Here is a 20,916-nt window from a genome sequence, read left to right as displayed (position 1 = left end):
AACAGCCTATTTGCATGGATACTATTTAAACAAAGTGTCCATATAGCAGGCATGTATGTCTTGCACTTCTTGAAAATTTTGGTCTGTGGACTAAGGCCACCGATGTCACACTGATTTTATGTAAATTTGTAGTTTTATTCTAAGGACTACCAGATAAAAAAATGCAGTCAAATAGACAGGTGAACACAGATCCTAAATGGCTGATTAAAACAATACAATTGGAACCATTTTATAAAGACTTTCAACTGTATCAGCTAAAAACTGTAGAATCTGTTCAACTGTGGAAGGGGTCAAACCTGAAGTAATGGAATAGTATATGGGGAAATTATCAAGAGATAAAAACACGGCTGAGTTTTCATCTTTGTTGCTGAAAGGGTGAGACCTAGACCCCATCATCTTATCCACAAAAAATGAAACTTTTGCAGGATTAAGTCAGTTTGATCTGAAAGTGATATCTTCACTTACAGAAATGAAATTTCACAATGTAGAAATTCTCATATCAAGTTGACACAAAAAGAGGTACCATTAGTGGAAACTAATAAAAAACTTTATGTATCTCTCCTTCGAAGCAGGTACTTAAACTCCAAATGAGATTCATGCCCTTACTCAGGCTGAGATGTTTTCAGAAGACCTATGAGAATCAGAGAATTACAGAATGGAAGGAAATGGAAGGGACGCCTGAAGATCATCTAGTCCACCCCCCTTGTTAAAGAGTGGCTTCACTTCTCTGTGTGCTTGTGCTGCATCAGATGTACAGCATGGCCTGCAATTTCCAGTGCTGTCAAAAAGTACCACAGGAAGAGGTGTGCCCAGGTAACATGAACATTATTTTTCACCATGAGAATGACCATTTCAGCCCTAGTCCTTCAGAATACTTTCAGCCTACGCTGCCTGCTGGACCACTGTAAGATTTTCTCATCTGAATTATCATTCAACACTTCCCTGAGTCTTGGTTGTTTCTCAGAAACAAGACAACTCCAAGTACTTTATGAATGATAAATCCTAACAATTCCAGCTCCCTGGTGGTGAATCAAGGATATTCTTGGAGTCCTTCCAACCTGCTATCTTTTTTCAGCTTATCAATCGGACATGGAAATGTATATATCTCAGTGCTTTATAAATGTAAAAGCAAGGATCACTAAATATTTTTATAAGATGGTCACATCAATACCAATCTGGAACAGGAATGCCTTGAACAGTCACTGCTTTTCTTCCATCAGTAACTGAATTCCCTATAACAGGGAGGTATCCTTACGAGCAAGTGAAAAGCCATTAATATCTCAGACCACAGCCATTATCCGTCTTTCCAGCTTCTTATCTGTCAGTGTCAAGAAAAGAAATTGTATTGGAACACAGGATGACTGTTAACTGTCCCCAGCAAGTATAGGGGATATACGATCTATGGTTATCACCCTTATGCAGATCAAAGTGATAAATAATTTATGCACGTCCGAGGTTAGGACAACAAAATGGTTTCATTTCCCATGGATGGATCATAAAGTCCTGAGAAATCTGTTGCTGTAATGAGGATACATAGCACAAACAATAGTTCAGTTTGAGATACCGCCTGGTTTTAACTTCTCTTTTTCCAGGGCACACTGGATAATTTTTGTCAAACTGAATATTTTTTGGAAAACCTTACGTGCAACTATTCATCTTTCTCTCATTCTCTGCTAAAATAGCCTTCCCTGGGGGTGCAAGCACATGTTGCTGCAATAAGAATGATGTTTAAGAAGCTGCATGCCAAATAGGAATCATTGCTATTGAAATGTCATAGTCGGCCACTATGATAGAAATGTGGGTGATGTCAGTAGAAGAGGGCTGGCTCCTTATTCTTCACTTCACATATGTTACAAAGAGCAGACACCCTGGCTTCCTCGGAGAGGTAGCACATAGTGATATGCTGCTGTTCTCTAGGACCATGAAAAAGGTGGAGCTGCAGAGAAGCCCACAACAGTTAGAGATGAATTATAAAATTAACAAAGGACTCCAGTGTTTCCAAAACATCAGCAACAGTAGGAAAGCATAAGGGGTTTATAAAGTCAGGCATGAGACTTTCTTTTGGAACAGCCAATTGTGCACCAGAAGCGCTGCACAATATAACACACTAGGCAGACTGGGACCCTTTAAAGAGCCCCAGGAAATATTGGACCTTATTGCGTCACACTGGCCTTCATCCCAATATACTAAATTCTTACAGTTCCAAATCTTAAAGTAACTGACAACACTTGTAAATCCAAGGAGAAATTACACAAGAATCTTCAAAAAGCTATTTCACCCATGGTATTTTGCCTGACTCCACAAAGTCAAAAGTGAGGCTGCTCATGAAAGCTAGATGTCACTAAGCAGATGACAACTGCTGGAAGTAGGTAATGGCAACATAACTCCCATTCTCATGACCTCCTTCTGACTAGCCTCTCTGATTTCCATAGCATTTTCTTGCATTACCACCTATTTTGAACAGGCAGAAATGTAAGACCCAGTGTAATTTTATGTAAAATTACTTTTTTCATATTCTAGGCCTAAATAATAATGAAAAACACATCTAATAATAATTTGTAATGTTGCATGGCTTTTTTTTTTGTGCAGAAGAGGGACCAGGAGGGCAGAGGAAGTAGTGCATAGGCTACTCAGTCTGCATGGATAGATTCTGACCACTTCACAAAGGTTCCACTGTGCTGAGGAGTTTGAATTGCTATCTGTTTCTTGGTGGATACTCATTTCCTCCCAAGCAGTCTGAAGGAAAATATCTTCGCTTACAAAACCTGGTCTGTTAATGTCCAGTCATCTGTATTGAAAACAATGCATAAAAGACCCTGTTCTTAGCATAGCAGCATTGTGTCACAACCACAAGCATATTTTAACACCTGAGACTTCACGTCTCTAGTATTCAATATATTCATTAGCAAATAGAAAAATAAAATCTCAATTATAATGTGGAAATATAGTCTAAAGCTAAGCTGTGCAAGTTAGGAAAATCTGTACCATGTTTTGATTGTAGACTTTGGTTTCCAAAAATCTTAAATTTGCATTTTTTAATTAATTATTTAAAAGAGAAAGGGACGAGGCAGAAAGAGATGGCAGTCTATGCTATTATCTTCCTGACATGTGCAGTAGTGAGCCAGTTTACAAAAAGAAAAAAGGCTGATGAAATGCAGGAACACTGCAAACCCACCATAACATGTGACCAAAGTGCTGCAGAAACACTTTAATTGAATATCCACCACTGCGTAAATGAATGTAAACATAAACAGATGCCGTGTTTCACATCCTGTATTGCATTAAGAGCAATTAGATCTTGCATATGAAGTGGAAAAGAAAGGAAGGAAAGTAACGTACGTCTGCTTCTAACTTTGAGTGTCTGCCTCTGAGGCATACAGTGAACTACTTAAAAGGAAAACAATCATGCACTGCCCTTGAATGATATATAACTGCATGCGGTGCAATGCAAATCTAGACATTATAATCCATGACAGTTAGTAGCCAGTCACTAGTCTTGTGAAAATAAATCACTATGGATGGCTGCTTCTGCAACACCCAGTGGAACTGTGTGACCAGCAAGATGGTGGAATGCAGGAGAATGCTGGCCAGTGTAGTTCACCTAATATTTTAATATTATGTATAGTTTTTGTCATTTTAGAACTAAAATACAGGATTAGCTTCAATAATAACTTTTAGCTAGCCTGTGCCTGAACAGTTATGCTGAAATAATGAACTTTAACAAGGCTGCAGTTAGAAAGAATGGGAAAGAATGTGACTGTATCTAATTAAGCCAGATAACAAGGATTAGAACAATGATAAGAAAAAGAAGAACCAGCTAGGACCAGATGCAACCTTGAAGAGATGCCCAAGGAGTCTAAGAGCATGTGCAAGAAGGAGAATTGATAAGTTCAACAGTAAGAAAGATCTGTGGCCTTCATCCAGAGACTCCTGAAGAAGACCCCCAGAGGGCAAAGCATGTGCACCAAGGGGAGGAAACTTATGTAAATAAATTCTGGGAACTAATTATAATAGACACACCTGTTCCAGGAAAAGTGATGAATATGTATGCTTGGATTGTATATAGCCTTTGTGAATTGTACTGGAAGTTGCATGCATATTAGGTGGAGTTCTCCCCTGCATGCCCAACATCACATTAAAGAATACCTTACTTAATAATGAAATTGGCATTTACTATTGAGCCTGGCTTTTCATGGCATCACTTTATCAACACTGCCAGTGTTGTTACTCTCTGCAGTTGATGTGACTGACACTAAGCTAATAGTATGTTCATCAAATATCATCTCACAACTTCCCAGTTGTCAATCAAGTCCCTCTCTCCCATTTTCAACAGGTGGTATCTGCAGTTCTGTTAGCGGTATTTGCTGGAACAAAGTTCCAGAATTGGTATATGACCATGTATGATACATACATCCCCACCAATGCTATCAATCATTGGGAAAGCCTCCTATGGTAGTAAAAAGTTTTATGGCATTTGATTTGCTTTTGGTGGCATTTGTTGCACAGATATTTACAAACACAGCATACTTGAGCACAGCTAACAATATAGGCTAAAGGTAATTCTTGTATGGACATATGATCTGTCAAACAGGACACTTGGTTGCTGTCTGGATGGCGAAGGGAATCTCCATGGTAAGGGTCCTTGCAGAGGCATCTTAGTTGGATTGGTTCAGACTCCCTAAAACACTGTTCAGTCCAAATTTTATAATCCAGCTGTCCTGTGGTCCTACATGACCACTGTGAGAGATGCATAATCCATCACTGCAGATTACTTTAACCTATATACAAAACATCTCCTAACTATCTTAAGTAGAATCATAGAATCATAGAATAACCAGGTTGGAAAACACCCACCGGATCATGGAGTCCAACCGTTCCTATCAAACAGTAAACCATGTCCCTCAATGCCTCATCCACCCATGCCTTAAACACCTCCAGGGAAAGTGAATCAACCACCTCCCTGGGCAGCCTGTTCCAGTGCCCAATGACCCTTTCTGTGAAAATATTTTTCCTAATGTCCAGCCTAAATCTCCCCTGGCGGAGCTTGAGGCCATTCCCTCTCATCCTGTCCCCTGTCACTTGGGAGAAGAGGCCAGCACCCTCCTCTCTACGACCTCCTTTCAGGTAGTTATAGAGAGCAATGAGGTCTCCTCTCAGCCTCCTCTTCTCCAGGCTAAACAACTCCAGCTCTTTTAGCCGTTCCTCATAAGGCGTGTTCTCCAGCCCCTTCAAGTATGTACAAAAGTTTTCCTATGTGATCATTTCTAAAAATGGAGGAATTGTTTCTACTGATTGTCTTATACAATTCATGAATTTTGCAGAAGGAACTGCCTGGGAATCTGGGACAGCCAGATTCTCCACCAAGGATGTTAATCAATACATTTAAGCATACAAATTGGTCTAGACACAGCAGGGTTTGTTGAAGAAATCTCAAGCAATGTCTGAAATTGCCACTGGGACAGTTCTTGTAACAATGTGTCAAATACTTCTTGTGTGGATGGCCAGCAGTCCAGTCAGCCACCTAGTTTCCACTTGGCTGGCTGTCTCAAACCAGCCCTATATCTCATCTATGCAGCTGACTCGCCTGGGAGTTGGGAGTGCACACAGGCATGGCCCTGAGACCCAGCTACACTACAATTACAATTAAAGAATTAAACTTTATTTTTATGCTTAAATCTCATAGCCCTTGCCTATCTATCTGAACAAAAGACGTCAATGTCTGACCTAGCGGACTACTTTCATAGTCCAGATGGAAGCGGCTAAGGCATCAGTCATCTCTTGCTTAAGTAAATGCCTAACATTAGGTGATATGTCACTCATTCTCCAAGCTTGGTTTTCCTCTCTGGATCACACCACTAATTTTGACTGAGTGTGCAGACTACATCAACATTTCTGATATGAAATCACCTAAGGCAGCATTGGTTGTGAAATCTGTGGTCTATTGCTTCCGGGAACAGTGAAACCTGGAATACTGTTCAGCAGCAAAGTATGGAGCTTTATACATTTCACTTTCAGGTCAAATGCTCATCTGTTGTAAAAACCTATTCACTATCTCTACCTTTAAGTTCATGGAATAATTGAAGCATGTTTGTGGGCTGATCTATATAAAGGACATGGCTTTTCTGCTTTACCAGTGATGAGGAGACTCTGTTTATCTGGCCACCAACACTTACACACAGCAGAGCAGGCAACTGCTCATTCTACCTTCTGCTTCTCTCAGTTCACCTGATGTTGACAGCAGTCTGTCAGGCAACATCTGGGAAAACAAACTCACCTCATCTGTATTCCACACATCATACATACAGTACTACTTTATCAGCTACCCCTTCTGCTCTGGGCCAATGCAGATCGCAGTAGGTTTAACACTTCCTCGTGAGTGAAATGATATGAGATTCCATGTTAAATAATGAAAGTAGAAGTTAAGCATTCACATTGCACAGCCTTAACAAGTAACTCTGGAGTTTCTTCATTTAACACTGAACTGAAAAACACATGATATCCTGCAGCCTAGTATTTGCAAGCCACAGCTGTAATGGGTCTTTTAGTTCAATGTTACATAGGTATGTTTTTTTTTTTAATTATGTCAGTTTGCTTGCAGTAGGAATTCTGGAATAATCAGTGGTACCTTGTCTTCCCCTTCTTCTAATGAAGCACTCCATTCTCCTATAAAACTTGAGAGAAAACAACACCAACTGCAGAGACTTATTTTGCATAACTTCCTTCAGGACACTCGTTGGTCTAATTCTAAGATAAACAGCAAGTATTTTAAGAACTGATGGATATGTTAAAAAACATATGCCAAATATTTCAGTCTCTAAATTCTGCCTTCAAAAAACTAATACTCTAGTGGAAACTGCTGCCTAAATTCTAAATAGCTACTTGAAAATTTAAAAAAAATCCATACTATTTATGGAGCATCTAACAATATGTGCTGCCTTCCACTGTCTGAGCAGGAACAGGAGCAAGGGCAGAAGCAGGACTTTTCCCAGGACTTAAGGGCTTAACCTAACATGCCAGCTCCTGGACATAACATGCCAGTACTGGAAATAAGAGGCTGGAAGCTCATATATATCCAAAGAGAGAAAAACAAACATGAGATAAAATGTTTTCTGCAGCAGCTAAAGCATGTTCCAAAACAATGAAAGATTGGTGAATAGAAGCTAAGCAGAAAATTCTCAAGCTATTGTTCAGCCTAAACCCTTTTAAATGTCAGCAATTCGTATTGATTACAGGTTTAAAAAAGAAATATGGAGGGTCATTAAAACTGAAACATAGTATATACTGTAATGCTGGATTCATATATCATTTTAGAGAAAGACAGACATTCTAGTAAACATTCCAGCATCAGCTCTATGTTTTCCCAACACTGGACAGCATAATGTAGCTCCCAAGAGTACAGGTGAAATACACGAACCCAAAACAATCATTAAATGCTCTCTAGAGGCTATGTAGGAAACAAATAGGACGAGCTCCTACAGCTGTCTGTAAACAGCTCCTCTGTCTTCTTTGCTAAAACTTGTAGAATGATCTGGATATGAGCCAGCATCATAACCAGCTTTTAAAAATTCTATTTATATTTGAAACTCTGCTGTTCTTTGGCTGTCACATTCACCTATTCTGAGTACTAATTTATAGTGTGTTTCTTTTGCTACTGAAATCAGTAAAATTGCTTGATATGCAGTATGGTGAGCTCTGATGCAGAATGGGAGATCTGGAAAGATGTATTTAGACATCAATACCTGCTTCCATGAAGAAAGTGTTTCCCAATCTAAAGCCTATGGATTACATAAAAGATAGTCTAGTGTTGCTTTAGGTCACCAGCGATATAAAATTTAAAGTTGAGTGAAGAGGGGGGTACAGAACAGGACTTTGCTCTGTAGCCTTATATCTGCATAGTGTTTTGCATATAATTCAGCAAGTTGGGGATCACTGAAGTAAGCTCTCTTGGTTATTGTTTACTTAACTAGATTGGACCATACCCAAATGACCAGAAGGAAAACACTTAGAGGTCTGTCTTCCCCAGCTGAGAGGCTAATTAAGCAATGTAAAACCCTGCAATTTGCAGAAAAGTGCATGTAATATAGACACGTACAAGATTTACAGGAACAAACCTCCTTCTCGCTATGAAGCTGTAAAGAACAGAAGGGAGATCTCTAGCTAATTAGGTTAATATCAGCTTATGGCTGCATGTAGAAGGAACAATAAAGCAATAAAAAAAAGCTAGAAACAAAATATTTTTCTCAAGGATAATTTTTTCTCTTTCCCATCTCTTTTAAAAATTTTTTGTACTCATGATTCTACAAGATGGTGTGCTTTGAATTTAATCCTTAATTAGCGCAGCAATTTGCTAAGTTTTGGTTTTAACTTTTTTTCAGGGTGCTGTTCAAAACAGTCTGATAAGTCATATAAATTATTACCACCAACTCCAAATGCTAAAATCTGAATATTTCATTTTACCTCTACAGCTAAAAAAATGTGCAGCTCAAACTCAGTGCTGTGCCTCTGTGATCTAATTTAAACTTTCTAACTATGAAAAGATAATTACTTTATGCTTTGAGTAAGTGATTTTTTTCCCCCATTCAAGTCTCCCTTCTTCATATTCATTCATTTCAAAAGGGCATCCAGATAAAAAGGTAGCTATTTCAAAATGTAATACTGATAGTTTGTTAGAATGTGTGTACTTATGATATTAACACACCCATGCTTAAGGAATGCAGGGAAGTTGAGTTTTTCTAATAATAGACTTGAACTTATCGAACAAGATATTTAAGATTCCACCACTGCTACTAGAAAGAAGGATCCTTAGAAAAACATAATGTGACAAAATTCAACCTGGACAGCCAGAACCCTCCTTCTAGCTAAGCGTAATTGGAGTTACAATCATGTAGGTTAGAATTAGAGAATATTTTAGCCAGCAGTTCTCCCACAAATTGCCAATCCAGAGAGATGAATAAAAGAGGGATGACATGAAACCAGAAGTGTATGAGAAACATTTGTGTTTGTCTTTCTTTACCTTGAGCTCATCTGCATCATAGAAGTCTATGCGCACAGCAGGGACCATCCATGTCTGGAATAGAGTTGCCAGGATCTGTTTGGCAATTGCATCTGCGATGAGGTGGAAGTGGAGTGGGTTTCGCCTGATATGAAAAGGGAGAGAAATGCATTAATTCAAAGGTTTCTAATTCCTGTTGCAAAAGGACAACATCAGAACATACAAAGCTTTACCTATGTCTAATGTCTCAAGATAAAGGGTACAGCATGTTTGCTGCAGTTTTGCTGTGTGGCCAAAATGCTGAGACACAAATTGAATAAACATGACAATAATAGAAATAATCCATTTCTGGGTGGTCATAAAGAAATATAATTCCTTTTACTTCAGTGGAATGTGATGATTTAGAAAAGATAAGGATCTGGTCCCTTCTACCAGCTCCTTAAAAGAAGGCCAAGTTAATCCCCCTTTGGGGACGTGAGCTTTGAAAGTGATTGCTTTCAGTTTCTAGGTCAACCTGGTAATTTATCTTTGTGGCAAGAACATTTGTCTGTGGAGAAGTGGGGGTGGAAGGGAAGGTTAAAATATAATCATGTGAATGAGGTGAAATTCCAGGATGACTGAGTTTACACACATCTTTTGCACAAAGCAAACTTGAGGTATCAACAGCTGTCCTCTGGGAACCCAGAATTAGATGATTCACGTGAGTGCCTTCTGGGTACTGGTATAGTGATTGTTGGTATAGTGAATAGAATGGAGATCATAAAACCGTCCCCTTGTTCCTAAGAGGGAGGGAGGGCTGAGGAAAAGCAGGAAGAAAATAAAATATTTAATTCAAAACACCAGTTTGGGGTTCACCTCTGTAGTTGTAGGACTTGCCTAAATGAAAAGCTTCAAAACTAGATGAGTGAAGCCAGTATCACCAAAAATGGCAAGGTTTGACAAAGTGTGTGGATTTTTCTATAGTAATGTGAAATTGGACATTACAAATATCATGTTTAAATCCCTTAACGTTGCTTCTCTTTTTGAGGGACAGTAAGAAACAAAGTTCATTCTTTACTCAACTTTCCTCAACCTTCCTACTCAGGAGTATGAAAACCTGCCAGTGGAAGTTAGTCACAATTTGTAGTCTTCCATGTCAATTCCTAGTTTAGCAACTTCCCCTGTCAGCAGAGGACAGAGTTTGCAAAAGCCACTGAAGAAGACAGATGGTTCATTTGGACTCAATGATCCTTGTGGGTTCCTTCCAGCTCAGGATATTCTATGATTCTAGTTAGTCTTTAGCACTACTTCAACCTTTCTTTGATTCCTAGGGTGGAATAGTAGAGTCTCATTTCTGTAGACTTTATAAAGGTGAATGGGTGTACTTGTTAACTGATATTTTTCATCAAAGAAGAGGAGCATTTAATTTCAGATACTGGTTAAAGCATAAGATGACTGATGCTACTACATTCTTTTGTGTGAACGGGAAGTGAGGACATATATGTTAGTTCAGGCCAATGTACTTTCCATTACACTTAACCCAAATGGTGAAGGTTATTTCTTTCTGCATTTCCTGCATTAATGAATAATATGTGCCCCTCTCTTTTATGTTACTTTTCTTGCTTTGATGAGTAATACTGTGCATCACTGAACAAAGTCCACACACTAGAAAACTTAAAAATACAAATAATGGTTTATAATATCATAACATACATCTCAACAGAAATAGGAGACTGTTGTGAGAAGCAATGTACGGCTGGATTTTGCAGTGTTAGAAATACTGCACATAAAATCCAATTCAATACCCAGGAATGCCAGTGAAGCTGTTGTACTGGCTTCAGGGGCGCTGTGGATCAAATTACATGCTTACAAGATAAGCAGAAAAGGACTAGCTAGAAGCCTTATATATGAGATCATGATGGCGGAATAAACCCACAGTCAACCTGCATTAAAGAATATCCAAAACACTAAGCCACAATATGCTTTCCAAAAAGACAAAGGTCTTTTAATCTCCAAGTTGCCCCAGAGAGAGAAGCGAAGGAAAGGTGTAGGCTGCCAGCTACTGAGAATCCCATTACCAAGCTGAAGGGATCACAGCAATTATATTTGTTTCACCAGCCCAGCAGGAGAGAAGAAGAGGACATCCTGCCTCATGCAGATTCCGCAGTAACCAGGCACCTTGCCAAGAAAAGATCAGGAAATAGCAGCGATCAGGAAATACATTTCATTAGCAGAGAAAAGGCCAAGAGAAACCAAGTACAACACCAGTGGCTTTAGCTACAAGCAAAGCAATATCTCAAGGCAAACAGGCGTTATATGTCAACATATACATTCCACGCAGGTCCCTCTGCTTAGCAGGGGCTGGTAGGACTATTTCCCAGCTGGTGTTCTTTAGGAATTTCTTTTCCTTTTTTTCAGGGTCATTTATCTATATATTGCAAAGTAGAATAAGAAGAGTAAAAAAATCAGGTAATACCAAGAAAGCTACATCTTCTTTCAAGCCATCATTTAGTTAAACAGAATTGATATAAAATATTTGAAGATGAAACACATTAGTTGAAAAGAAAAAAATCTGATACAAACACAGATGTTCCATAGCAGTTTGTAGTTATCTGAATGACCCAGAGCATATGAAACTTAATTGTGAACAAGTGAGTGACATTTTCTTAGTTCAGCTCCTACTGGGAAAAAGAAAAAAGGAGTAGTTGTACTCCTACTCAGAAACCTCTTTCAAGTTGTTAGCCTCACAGTAAAGATTCAGCTGGAAGGAAAGTACGTGTCAGAGGCAAAGCAGAAGATTAGCACATACTGAAATATATCCCCAAAACAGAAGAGTGACCGTCTGACATCTATAACTAAATGTGCATCAGTCACAGAAAATTTTAATCCAGACAAGATTTTATGTGAAATGTGAGGTTTAGCATGGTACTGGAAGCCAACAGAGGATAGACTCAAACCTGGAAGGCCTTCTGATGGCAAGGGCACTAGCATACACACAGATGACATCGTTTACCTCTTCTGGTGTCTGCAATATGCAAAGTCTAAAAGATATGGATTGCCTCAAACTGTCTATGCAACAAGCTGAGAAGCTTAAAGATCAACCAGCATCCATTGTAAAAAACAAAGAAGAGATTCTGTAAGATAAGAAATCTTTCTCAAGAGATATGAGAAAGGGATGTTATGTTTCCTCTTAATTATTTGCCAACACGACTGAGTCACTGGCTGTAAGAATTAGGGATGACATCGAGGATATTGTGAAGGACACCAGTGAAAGCTACATTTCATTAGACTCTGATGTTTTACTGTAATATTTGGTGTCAGTGAAAGCTTTTCCATTCTTCAGACTGGTCTTTTTCCAGGACCAAGACATTTTGGGATATAAGGTTTCTAAAACTGAAAACAAACTGCACTGCTCCTATAAGTAAAGGGATACCCACGCGGAGAGCTATCCTTCACAGGCATTTAGCAGCTACAGTTCACAAAGTCTAGGAGATATTGTAGTCTTCCAGACAGAGGCTTGAGAGTCCCTCACATGGATAACAAGGAAGGGTGGCATGGCCTTTGAGAAATTTTAACAAGCAGCTGAAGACACTGATTTTACTGGTGGAAGCTGAGTGGCATGAAACTGAAAAAGATGATGCTCTGGTTAAAGAAAGAATTGACTTCTTTCTGTTGTGAAGGTAGATCAAGGATTTCAATGGTGTGTTTTTTCTGCCATAGCAGGGGAGTTAATGAGATGGCCCAACAGGTTCTTTCCAATTCCCTGAGTCTTAAGACTTCCTTGGATTGAAGAAAATCTGGAACAAAGTCTCAGAGAAAGCAATGATCAACACAAGCATCCTCCTCTCTCATTCCAAATGTGAGATGCACTTCAATTTCAACTTCTCTAACCACTTCAAAGCACAGCTGTGTGTTGTGTTTAACATATATATTATGCCATATAACTTATTTTCCACTGGGCAAATTAAGAGAGAAGCACACATGGTAGAGGCTGGTTATATCTTATACTGCTGGAAAGCACTATACTGTAAATGGTGACAGTATATGCAACTATGGAATAACAGAGCTCAATATAAGACAATTTTGATAAACATTTCTTACAAAATTAATAGGTTTTGGAAATTTCTACTATTATGTGAATGTGTATGTTTGGAAATAAAGGTTTCTAGTGACCTGGGTTTCAGAACAGACAGCCCTTGAACTCTGAGACTTTCCTGAGGTCTTCCAGATTCCTCACCATAGAAGCAGGTATTGAAACAACCAGATAATTTCTCCCCAGACCCAGAAATCACTTAATCTCATTTACCTCAAAGATTCTGAACATCTGAATTTTTACCAACCATATCTTCTCACAGTTTCTGCTATACGGAAAATGCTGACATACTAATGCCTTACTGCAAAAAGAATGCCATTTCAAAACATGGCATTTTCCATCAAGTGGAGACTCAAGGTTTTAGCCACCCTACTTAGAAAACTGCAAATCTTCATATATTAAATTATTTTCACATATCTTAAGATCAGAACACTGTCTGACAAGGTAAACCATACATAAAGTGCACACATTTATTTTCCTAAATTGTTTTCCTCAAAAGTGAATGAAGACAGAGTCTGGCCAAGATTGTCAAGCATGAATGCTTAAATATAGGCTCTTAGGCCTAAATATGGGAGCTTAAATGAATGCTCTCATTTTCAGAACTGCTGAGGTCCTATAGAGTTTAGTAAAATGAAAAGAATTCAGTAATTTTAAAAGTCACGCTATGAATTTTAAAGCCTATTCCATGGTACCTGTTTCTATATATTATTTTTATCATAATGTCTTATTTTTTGCATTTCAAAACTTCTCATTTTTCATCAGAGTTTTGACCTGCTTGCTCAAGCATTTGTGGCCCATTCTTTTTGAACAACCACTGCCACGGAGTTAAATACAAAATTCTACAATTGAAAAAGGGAGTAGTGAACCAAGACTCACTTTTTCCTCCTGTATTACTCCATAGCACAATTGTTAGCAATTCAAAAAGCAACTGCTTGGTTGCACGGTTCTCTCTCTGCCACAGAGGAATTTTATTTTCTAAGAATATAAAAAGGTCAGTAGCCCAGGGGGTTTATTTCCAAAACCTATACTTTATTAAGGGTAGCACAACAAGGTAATACCTTTTATATCTGTAACAAATGGTTACAAGAACTTCAAAAAGAAATTACAAAAGGCAGCTTGAGGATTATTTTTTTTCCTAATGCCCAGATGACAATCCCTCTCTCATACAGGGAGAATTTTAATGTGAAAATCATTACAAATTTTTCATAGGCCTTTACATCTGGTATTGATTAAAATGTTCCCCAAACTATTGGGAGATCTTAAAGATGTATTACCTGCCTCATTCATGGATATCTCCTTGTTTTGTGTTAAGTTATAGAAGCACTTTGGGAAACAATAAGAGATTTCATAGGCATATTTTTTTAAACATTGCTTTCTCCATTATATATCCATTGTTAGGACAGCTAGAAAACACAAAAAGAAGTGTGTATTATTGATGCATCTATATGGATAACAGAAACCAGTTCATGCTTTATAGGTTTTGCCAGAATAATCTCCCACAAAATAGACTGTCACATTAGAAGAGTTGGAAACAATGACAGAGGTTTTAAATTCTCAAATTAACTCCATTAAGGCAAAGTGGTCTCCATGGAATACAGCCATTAGATTACATAAGCTTTAATTACCAGCCAGTGTTGACTTGTGACTTTTACTTGGAAATTACATGTCATTGTTTTTATTTAATTTAGATTTTCATTTGGTTTGCCTTATTCTGCTTGTTCTAAGAAAAGATGTTTATTATTCATACAGAAATCTATAACACAGTTTAATATCCTAATTTAAAAATGCTTAGACATATGCTTAACTTTAAAGTTATAAGCAGCCTTCTCGAAGCAAATAGGCTACTTCAGATTAGAAAGCATTTGTCTAGTTTACTGGGTTTGTTTACACTATGAAACCCTATCATCATTACTATGCCACCAGTGCTGTTTGGATAGATGGTGTGTATGGCTAAAGAAGTAACCACAATGACTTCTCCAAATAAGAGGTATTAACATAGGAAAAAGTACCCAAAAGGCAGCATTATCCGGCACAAAAGAGCAGTTATTTTTTCACAGATTCTCAGTTGACCTAACTGCCAGCAACGTGCTATAATTGTCTAATTTTGGCCTTTCTTTATTCCCAAATGAAACATGGTGTTTAGTGTGTCTTTGGAAAAGAGAAGTGTACATTCAAAGTCATTTTAGCTCTTACTCAAGTTAAGGCTTACCTGAGAGGAGAGAAAAATGACTTCTGAATATAAAACTGTAACTCATGGGCTATTGCTGTAGCATTCTTAAGCTTTATAATTTTCAGACATGGAGTAAAACATAGGAAATTACTAATGCAACTTTGACTAGTAGTTGCAAAAGTTTCAAGGAGAGTTAATAGCTGCAGGACACTACTTCAGTTTTGAAAAACAAATGCAGATGCTGTTTGCATACTACTATATGCACTGTTTCCAAAAGCACTTGCATTTTGTTTTGCCCATTTGACCCAGTAACTTTAATTTTTAGTGTTTAGACTTTTGCTTTGGAAAAAACTAAAGTTAAGTTGCACTTAGGACACAGTGATATAGAATCATAGAATCACCCGGTTGGAAGAGACCCACCGGATCATCGAGTCCAACCATTCCTATCAAACACTAAACCATGCCCCTTACAGAATCATATGAGCTGGGCTGTGCTAAGCTGGCTCAGAATGATGATTTTTTTGTCCCTACACAGATTTACGAAATATGTCATAATTAGATACTAGATGCCCAAGAGAGCTAAGCAGGAAAGCTGCAGACTAGGACTATGTACTTACTTCTACAAGCTTCCCTCTGTGCAGCACTGCCAATGCATATTTATCACAGTCTGCAAACCCTCCACTATCCCAGCTCTGCTGAGACTTCTCCTGAGAACAGGCTGTCACTTATGTCAAACTGGGTGTTAAAAGCTGCTGGGATTTTGTGGTTTGAGCATATGTTTTCTAAAGACTAAAGTGGAATCAAGCTCCTTTTCCACTGGGAATGAAACACGTTTCTGAACTGTAGTGTTCTTATAAGGAATCAACCACATCACCACTTCCGTATACTCTTTCCACTTTCTGGAACCCGAAGACAGATGTATTTTCTCGAATGATTTGAACAAGTAGCTTGCCTAAATCTCATAATAGATATGGTATAACTAGGATCAGTAACTTGCTTTTTTAGACCTGGGGAGAGCTGAAATGTTGAATATGTAGGATTTGCTGCACAGTCATGCAACAGAGAAAGGACAGCACAGACCATCTATAGAAACTCCTGTAGTTTTTATCCTTGATGACCCAGCACCCGTGCTGTTTTGCATCTCTCTATCTAGCACTCTAACTCAAAGCTGGGGGTATAATGAATAAGTTATTGCATGGAGGGAAGATTATTAGACTGACATGGCCTCCTTTTCTCAGAATGTTTCTATTAGAGAAGCAGGGATTCCCTACAGAAGCAGGGAATTTAGGTACCTCTTTTTGTATCAAAATGCACAGCTAAAAGATCCTTTATTTACTAAATTAGATGGAAATGCTAATAAAAGCATGTGACATCTCCATGAATTCCAGACAGATTCACTGCCATCAGCACTCTTACGACAAACATCAAATGATTTTCAGCAGGAACAGATGAGGATATTAAGTGTGATTGCTTTGAGGAGCCATTTGTTTAACCAGTAGATTGTGTTCGGGGTGTTGCAGGGCAGGACTGAGGTGAAATGGTACAGCTGCCCAAGGAGAACCCACAGCATGCCTGGCTACATAAAACCAGCCGTGATTTCTACACAAGCATGTATCAATCACAGAATACACTCTTACACTCCAGTCACAGGCAAATTCTGCATCTGCTGTACCAGGTTTGGTTGAACACTGACCATCAGAAACTTCAAGAAAAGGAAAAAAAAATCTTTGACAATATGTTTGGAGTCATGTCCATTCTGTTCTTGCAAAATTTTATTTGAGATTGAATGTGGTGATTCTACAAAAGACGGACCAGTAGCCTAACCTTAGAGATTAAGATAGAACATGAAAACTTCTCCTCTGGAAACATATAGCCCTCGTAAAAGTCAGTTTTCCCTGGCTTAAGCTATGATGTATTCCCTGGTGCACATTTAGGGGTTAGAAGAAGAGACATTTCCATGCCTGTTTTCACCGATGATCCTCAAGTCAGATGGTGAATTTCCTACTGATGTCGTTAAGCAGCCACCATCTGAACCAATCACCTCCAACCACCCTAACTCATTCCTCCTAATGCAGTATCATGACCTGTCTCCATCCTTCTTTCCTACAATTCAACAGATCCTAGTAACTAAAAGAAGCCTTCTTTCCAATCGTCATGATTTTTGAAATGCATACTAATCTCCAAGATAACATCTGCACCTGGCAACCAATGCAAGGAATCTTGTTTCTACATCAACTTTCAGCTGAGTTCATTGTTTGTTTGTTGTTTATTTTCCAGTCTTTTTTCACCACTGCCACTCAAAAGATAAAGATCCATGAAAGGAGTGTTTCTGAGGCATGGCACTTTGCACAGGTAGCCATAGCATCAATGGATGCTTAAGAAGCTTGTGTTTTCTAGAAAAAAAAGGAAAACATGCTTGTAGGAAGCATTTCCTTTTTATATGCAAATGCTCTGCCTCTTCTTTGAGAATATCTTCCTTTTCCAGTGAACAATTTCAATGCCTAATGAGAAAAGCTAGTTCTAGACAGGAACATGCTTAGATTTGTCCTTACGTATGTTTTAAGCAAATAAGTGAGTTAGATTATCTTGAATGTAACTAAATGTACTAAAGTATCATTAGCTATACTGGGCTTAATGTTCACCACCTCTGCTGAGATAGATACATCCTCTGACATGAGCAGCAAGACTAACCAAACAGCAAATACATTCTTTGCAAGGGTAGAATCCACCAGACTTAGAAATACCAGTGTTACTTCACTTTGGTTTTGTTTCATATTTTTAATTAACTGTATTTCCAAATTACATAATTCTGCCATATGTAGAATTATGTAATTTGGAAATACAGTTAATTAAAAATATGCGATTATATGGAAGAATTGTTTTTAAGTTTGATAATTGTTCAGATGAGTGGGTTATGTAAAACAGGGACATCTCCTTTAAGTAACACTGAAAAAGACTTTAATTCTTAGAGCTGTGAGATTCCTATTATTTACAGTACATTCAAAAAAATACAGACTATTAGAATCTTCTCAAAATGGAGGCACATAGAGAACAGAAAAATGCTGAGAAGCTAACCACTAGGATAATTCATGTCACCACAAAAATGCATATATGCAAGAAATCCCTTAGAAACTACAATCAAAATAGACAAAACACCCCATATCTTTGCAATATAAAGCCAGTTTACACTGAATAATTCAGAGGTCTAATTGGAAATAGATATAGTTTTAAAATTTAACAAGATTTTAACATTCAGAAAAATTCTGCACAGAGCAGAATACAGGTTTTTACTGTTGTTTTATTTTTGTTATGTTTTGCTATGCATTGTTTTTCCTGCTTCCAGCCCTCATCTAAAATGAATGTGCTACTTCTGGAAAGGCTTACAAAGGCCATGTAGTAGCCTGCACTCTAGCCAACCTCTTAAACAATATTAACTGAGTGTTTTTCCAGATTGTACAAGGTGAGCATTTACATTCTTTTACAAAGCTTACAAAAAATGGGTAAAAGTTAAAATGGTGCACTAAAACCAGTGAGGCAGTGCTTATTAAGACTCTTCAGCAGAGTAATGGAGGCAAAAATAAGGAACAAGGTAGGGGACTGGAATGAGCCACTCCAACTAGCTATAAGAAGATACTGGCACATGACATAAGCAAGAGTCATCCTCCCTAGGATAAAGTATCATTCAACATAAAGCAGCATATTGAAACTAACTCCTTAGTAAACTCTTTATATTCCATACATGATTCATTAGTCTATTTGTGCTATTTGGGCCAAAGAGTCTGATTAGTCTCTCACTTCCCTATTTCATAGAATCATAGAATCATAGAATCATAGAATAACCAGGTTGGACGAGACCTACCGGATCATCGAGTCCAACCATTCCTATCAAACACTAAACCATGTCCCTCAATGCCTCGTCCACCCGTGCCTTAAACGCCTCCAGGGAAGGTGACTCAACCACCTCCCTGGGCAGCCTCTGCCAGTGCCCAATGACGCTTTCTGTGAAAAATTTTTTCCTGATGTCCAGCCTAAATCTCCCCTGGCGGAGCTTGAAGCCATTCCCTCTTGTCCTGTCCCCTGTCACTTGGGAGAAGAGGCCAGCACCCTCCTCTCTACAACCTCCTTTCAGGTAGTTATAGAGAGCAATGAGGTCTCCCCTCAGCATCCCCTTCTCCAGGCTACACAACCCCAGCTCTCTCAGCCGCTCCTCATAAGGCCTGTTTTCCAGCCCCTTCACCAGCTTTGTTGCTCTTCTCTGGACTTGCTCCAGAGCCTCAACATCCTTCTTGTGGTGAGGGGCCCAGAACTGAACACAGGATTTGAGGAGCAGTCCCACCAGTGCCGAGTACAGAGGGAGAATAACCTCCCTGGACCTGCTGGTCACACCGTTTCTGATAGAAGCCAAGATGCCATTGGCCTTCTTGGCCACCTGGGCCACTGCTGGCTCATGTTCAGTCGCTGTCAACCAACACCCCCAGGTCCTTCTCTTCCAGGCATCTTTCTAGCCAGACTTCTCCTAGTCTGTAGCACTGCATAGGGTTGTTGTGCCCCAAGTGCAGGACCCGGCATTTGGCCTTGTTAAACCTCATGCCATTGGACTCTGCCCAGCGGTCCAGCCTGTTCAGATCCCTTTGCAGAGCCTCCCTACCCTCCAGCAGATCGACACTTCCACCGAGCTTACTGTCGTCCACAAACTTGCTAAGGGTGCACTCGATGCCTTCATCCAGGTCATTGATAAAGACATTGAACAGGGCTGGAGGCAGCACTGAGCCCTGGGGAACCCCACTTGTCACTGGCCTCCAGCTGGATTTAACTCCATTTACCACCACTCTCTGGGCCCGGCCATCCAACCAGTTTTCCACCCAGGAGAGTGTGCGCCTGTCCAGGCCAGAGGCTGACAGTTTCTCAAGCAGAATGCTGTGAGAAACTGTGTCAAAGGCTTTACTGAAGTCCAGGAAGACCACATCCACAGCCTTTCCCTCGTCCAGCAGCCGAGTCACTTTGTCATAGAAGGCGATCAGGTTAGTTTGGCAAGACCTGCCTTTTGTGAACCCGTGTTGACTGGGCCTGATCACCTGGTTCTCTTGCATGTGCTTCATGATAGCACTCAAATGCGGCACTCTCCATGCACTCTCTGCAGCAGCATTGGAAAACATCTCTGAGAGACATTACTAAACTGGGCAAAGGATATACACATTTATGTCCACACACAGTTTAATATAATTTCTCTTTTTCTGCTTTCTATTAAGGGATTGTTTCTTTTCCCTTCATTGTGCATTTATATCTCTCAATTTTGGGATCTAATTGCGCTCCATGTGCTAAAACCACATTACAAAGCCTTCTGAGGGGCTGCAAGTAGCTATTCCAAAGCCTGAATAAATAATTTGTCTTTAATGAAACAATACTGACTATAGTAACGGGTTTACTTTGAAAAATGAATGTCTAAATAGGAAGCTGGGATAGTCAAGTAACCAGTGTGTATTGCTTACAAATGTGTATGGCTTACAAATTACTATCTACACCTGTGCCATAAATGATACCAGAAATAGGCTAAATGAATACAATGCTGTTAGTACTATTATTATGATTTTACATCATTCAGGAGCATGCAGATGCTTTACAGTACAGATAGATACGGTCTCTATTCCCACAATGCTATAGAGGTAGCAGGTGGATCTCTAA

At 39.0% G+C, this 20,916-nt stretch overlaps 1 protein-coding gene across 4 annotated transcripts in view; it reads right to left on the bottom strand.

Annotated features, from left to right (window-relative positions):
• The window catches only part of LARGE1 (LARGE xylosyl- and glucuronyltransferase 1), a 283,680-nt gene that overhangs the window by 119,216 nt on the left and 143,548 nt on the right, over positions 1–20,916 (bottom strand). For all 4 annotated transcript variants that reach the window (XM_069857011.1, XM_069857017.1, XM_069857004.1 and 1 more), the window contains exon 5: positions 9,014–9,137. In XM_069857011.1, the coding sequence (XP_069713112.1) occupies positions 9,014–9,137 (124 nt within the window). The remainder of the gene's footprint in view (positions 1–9,013; positions 9,138–20,916) is intronic.

The sequence above is a fragment of the Phaenicophaeus curvirostris genome, chromosome 1 (assembly GCF_032191515.1).
Source record: "Phaenicophaeus curvirostris isolate KB17595 chromosome 1, BPBGC_Pcur_1.0, whole genome shotgun sequence".
Classification (NCBI taxonomy): Eukaryota; Metazoa; Chordata; class Aves; order Cuculiformes; family Cuculidae; genus Phaenicophaeus; species Phaenicophaeus curvirostris.
The sequence above is the reverse complement of the archived record's forward strand: the minus strand, read 5'-3'. Positions and strand labels throughout refer to the sequence as shown.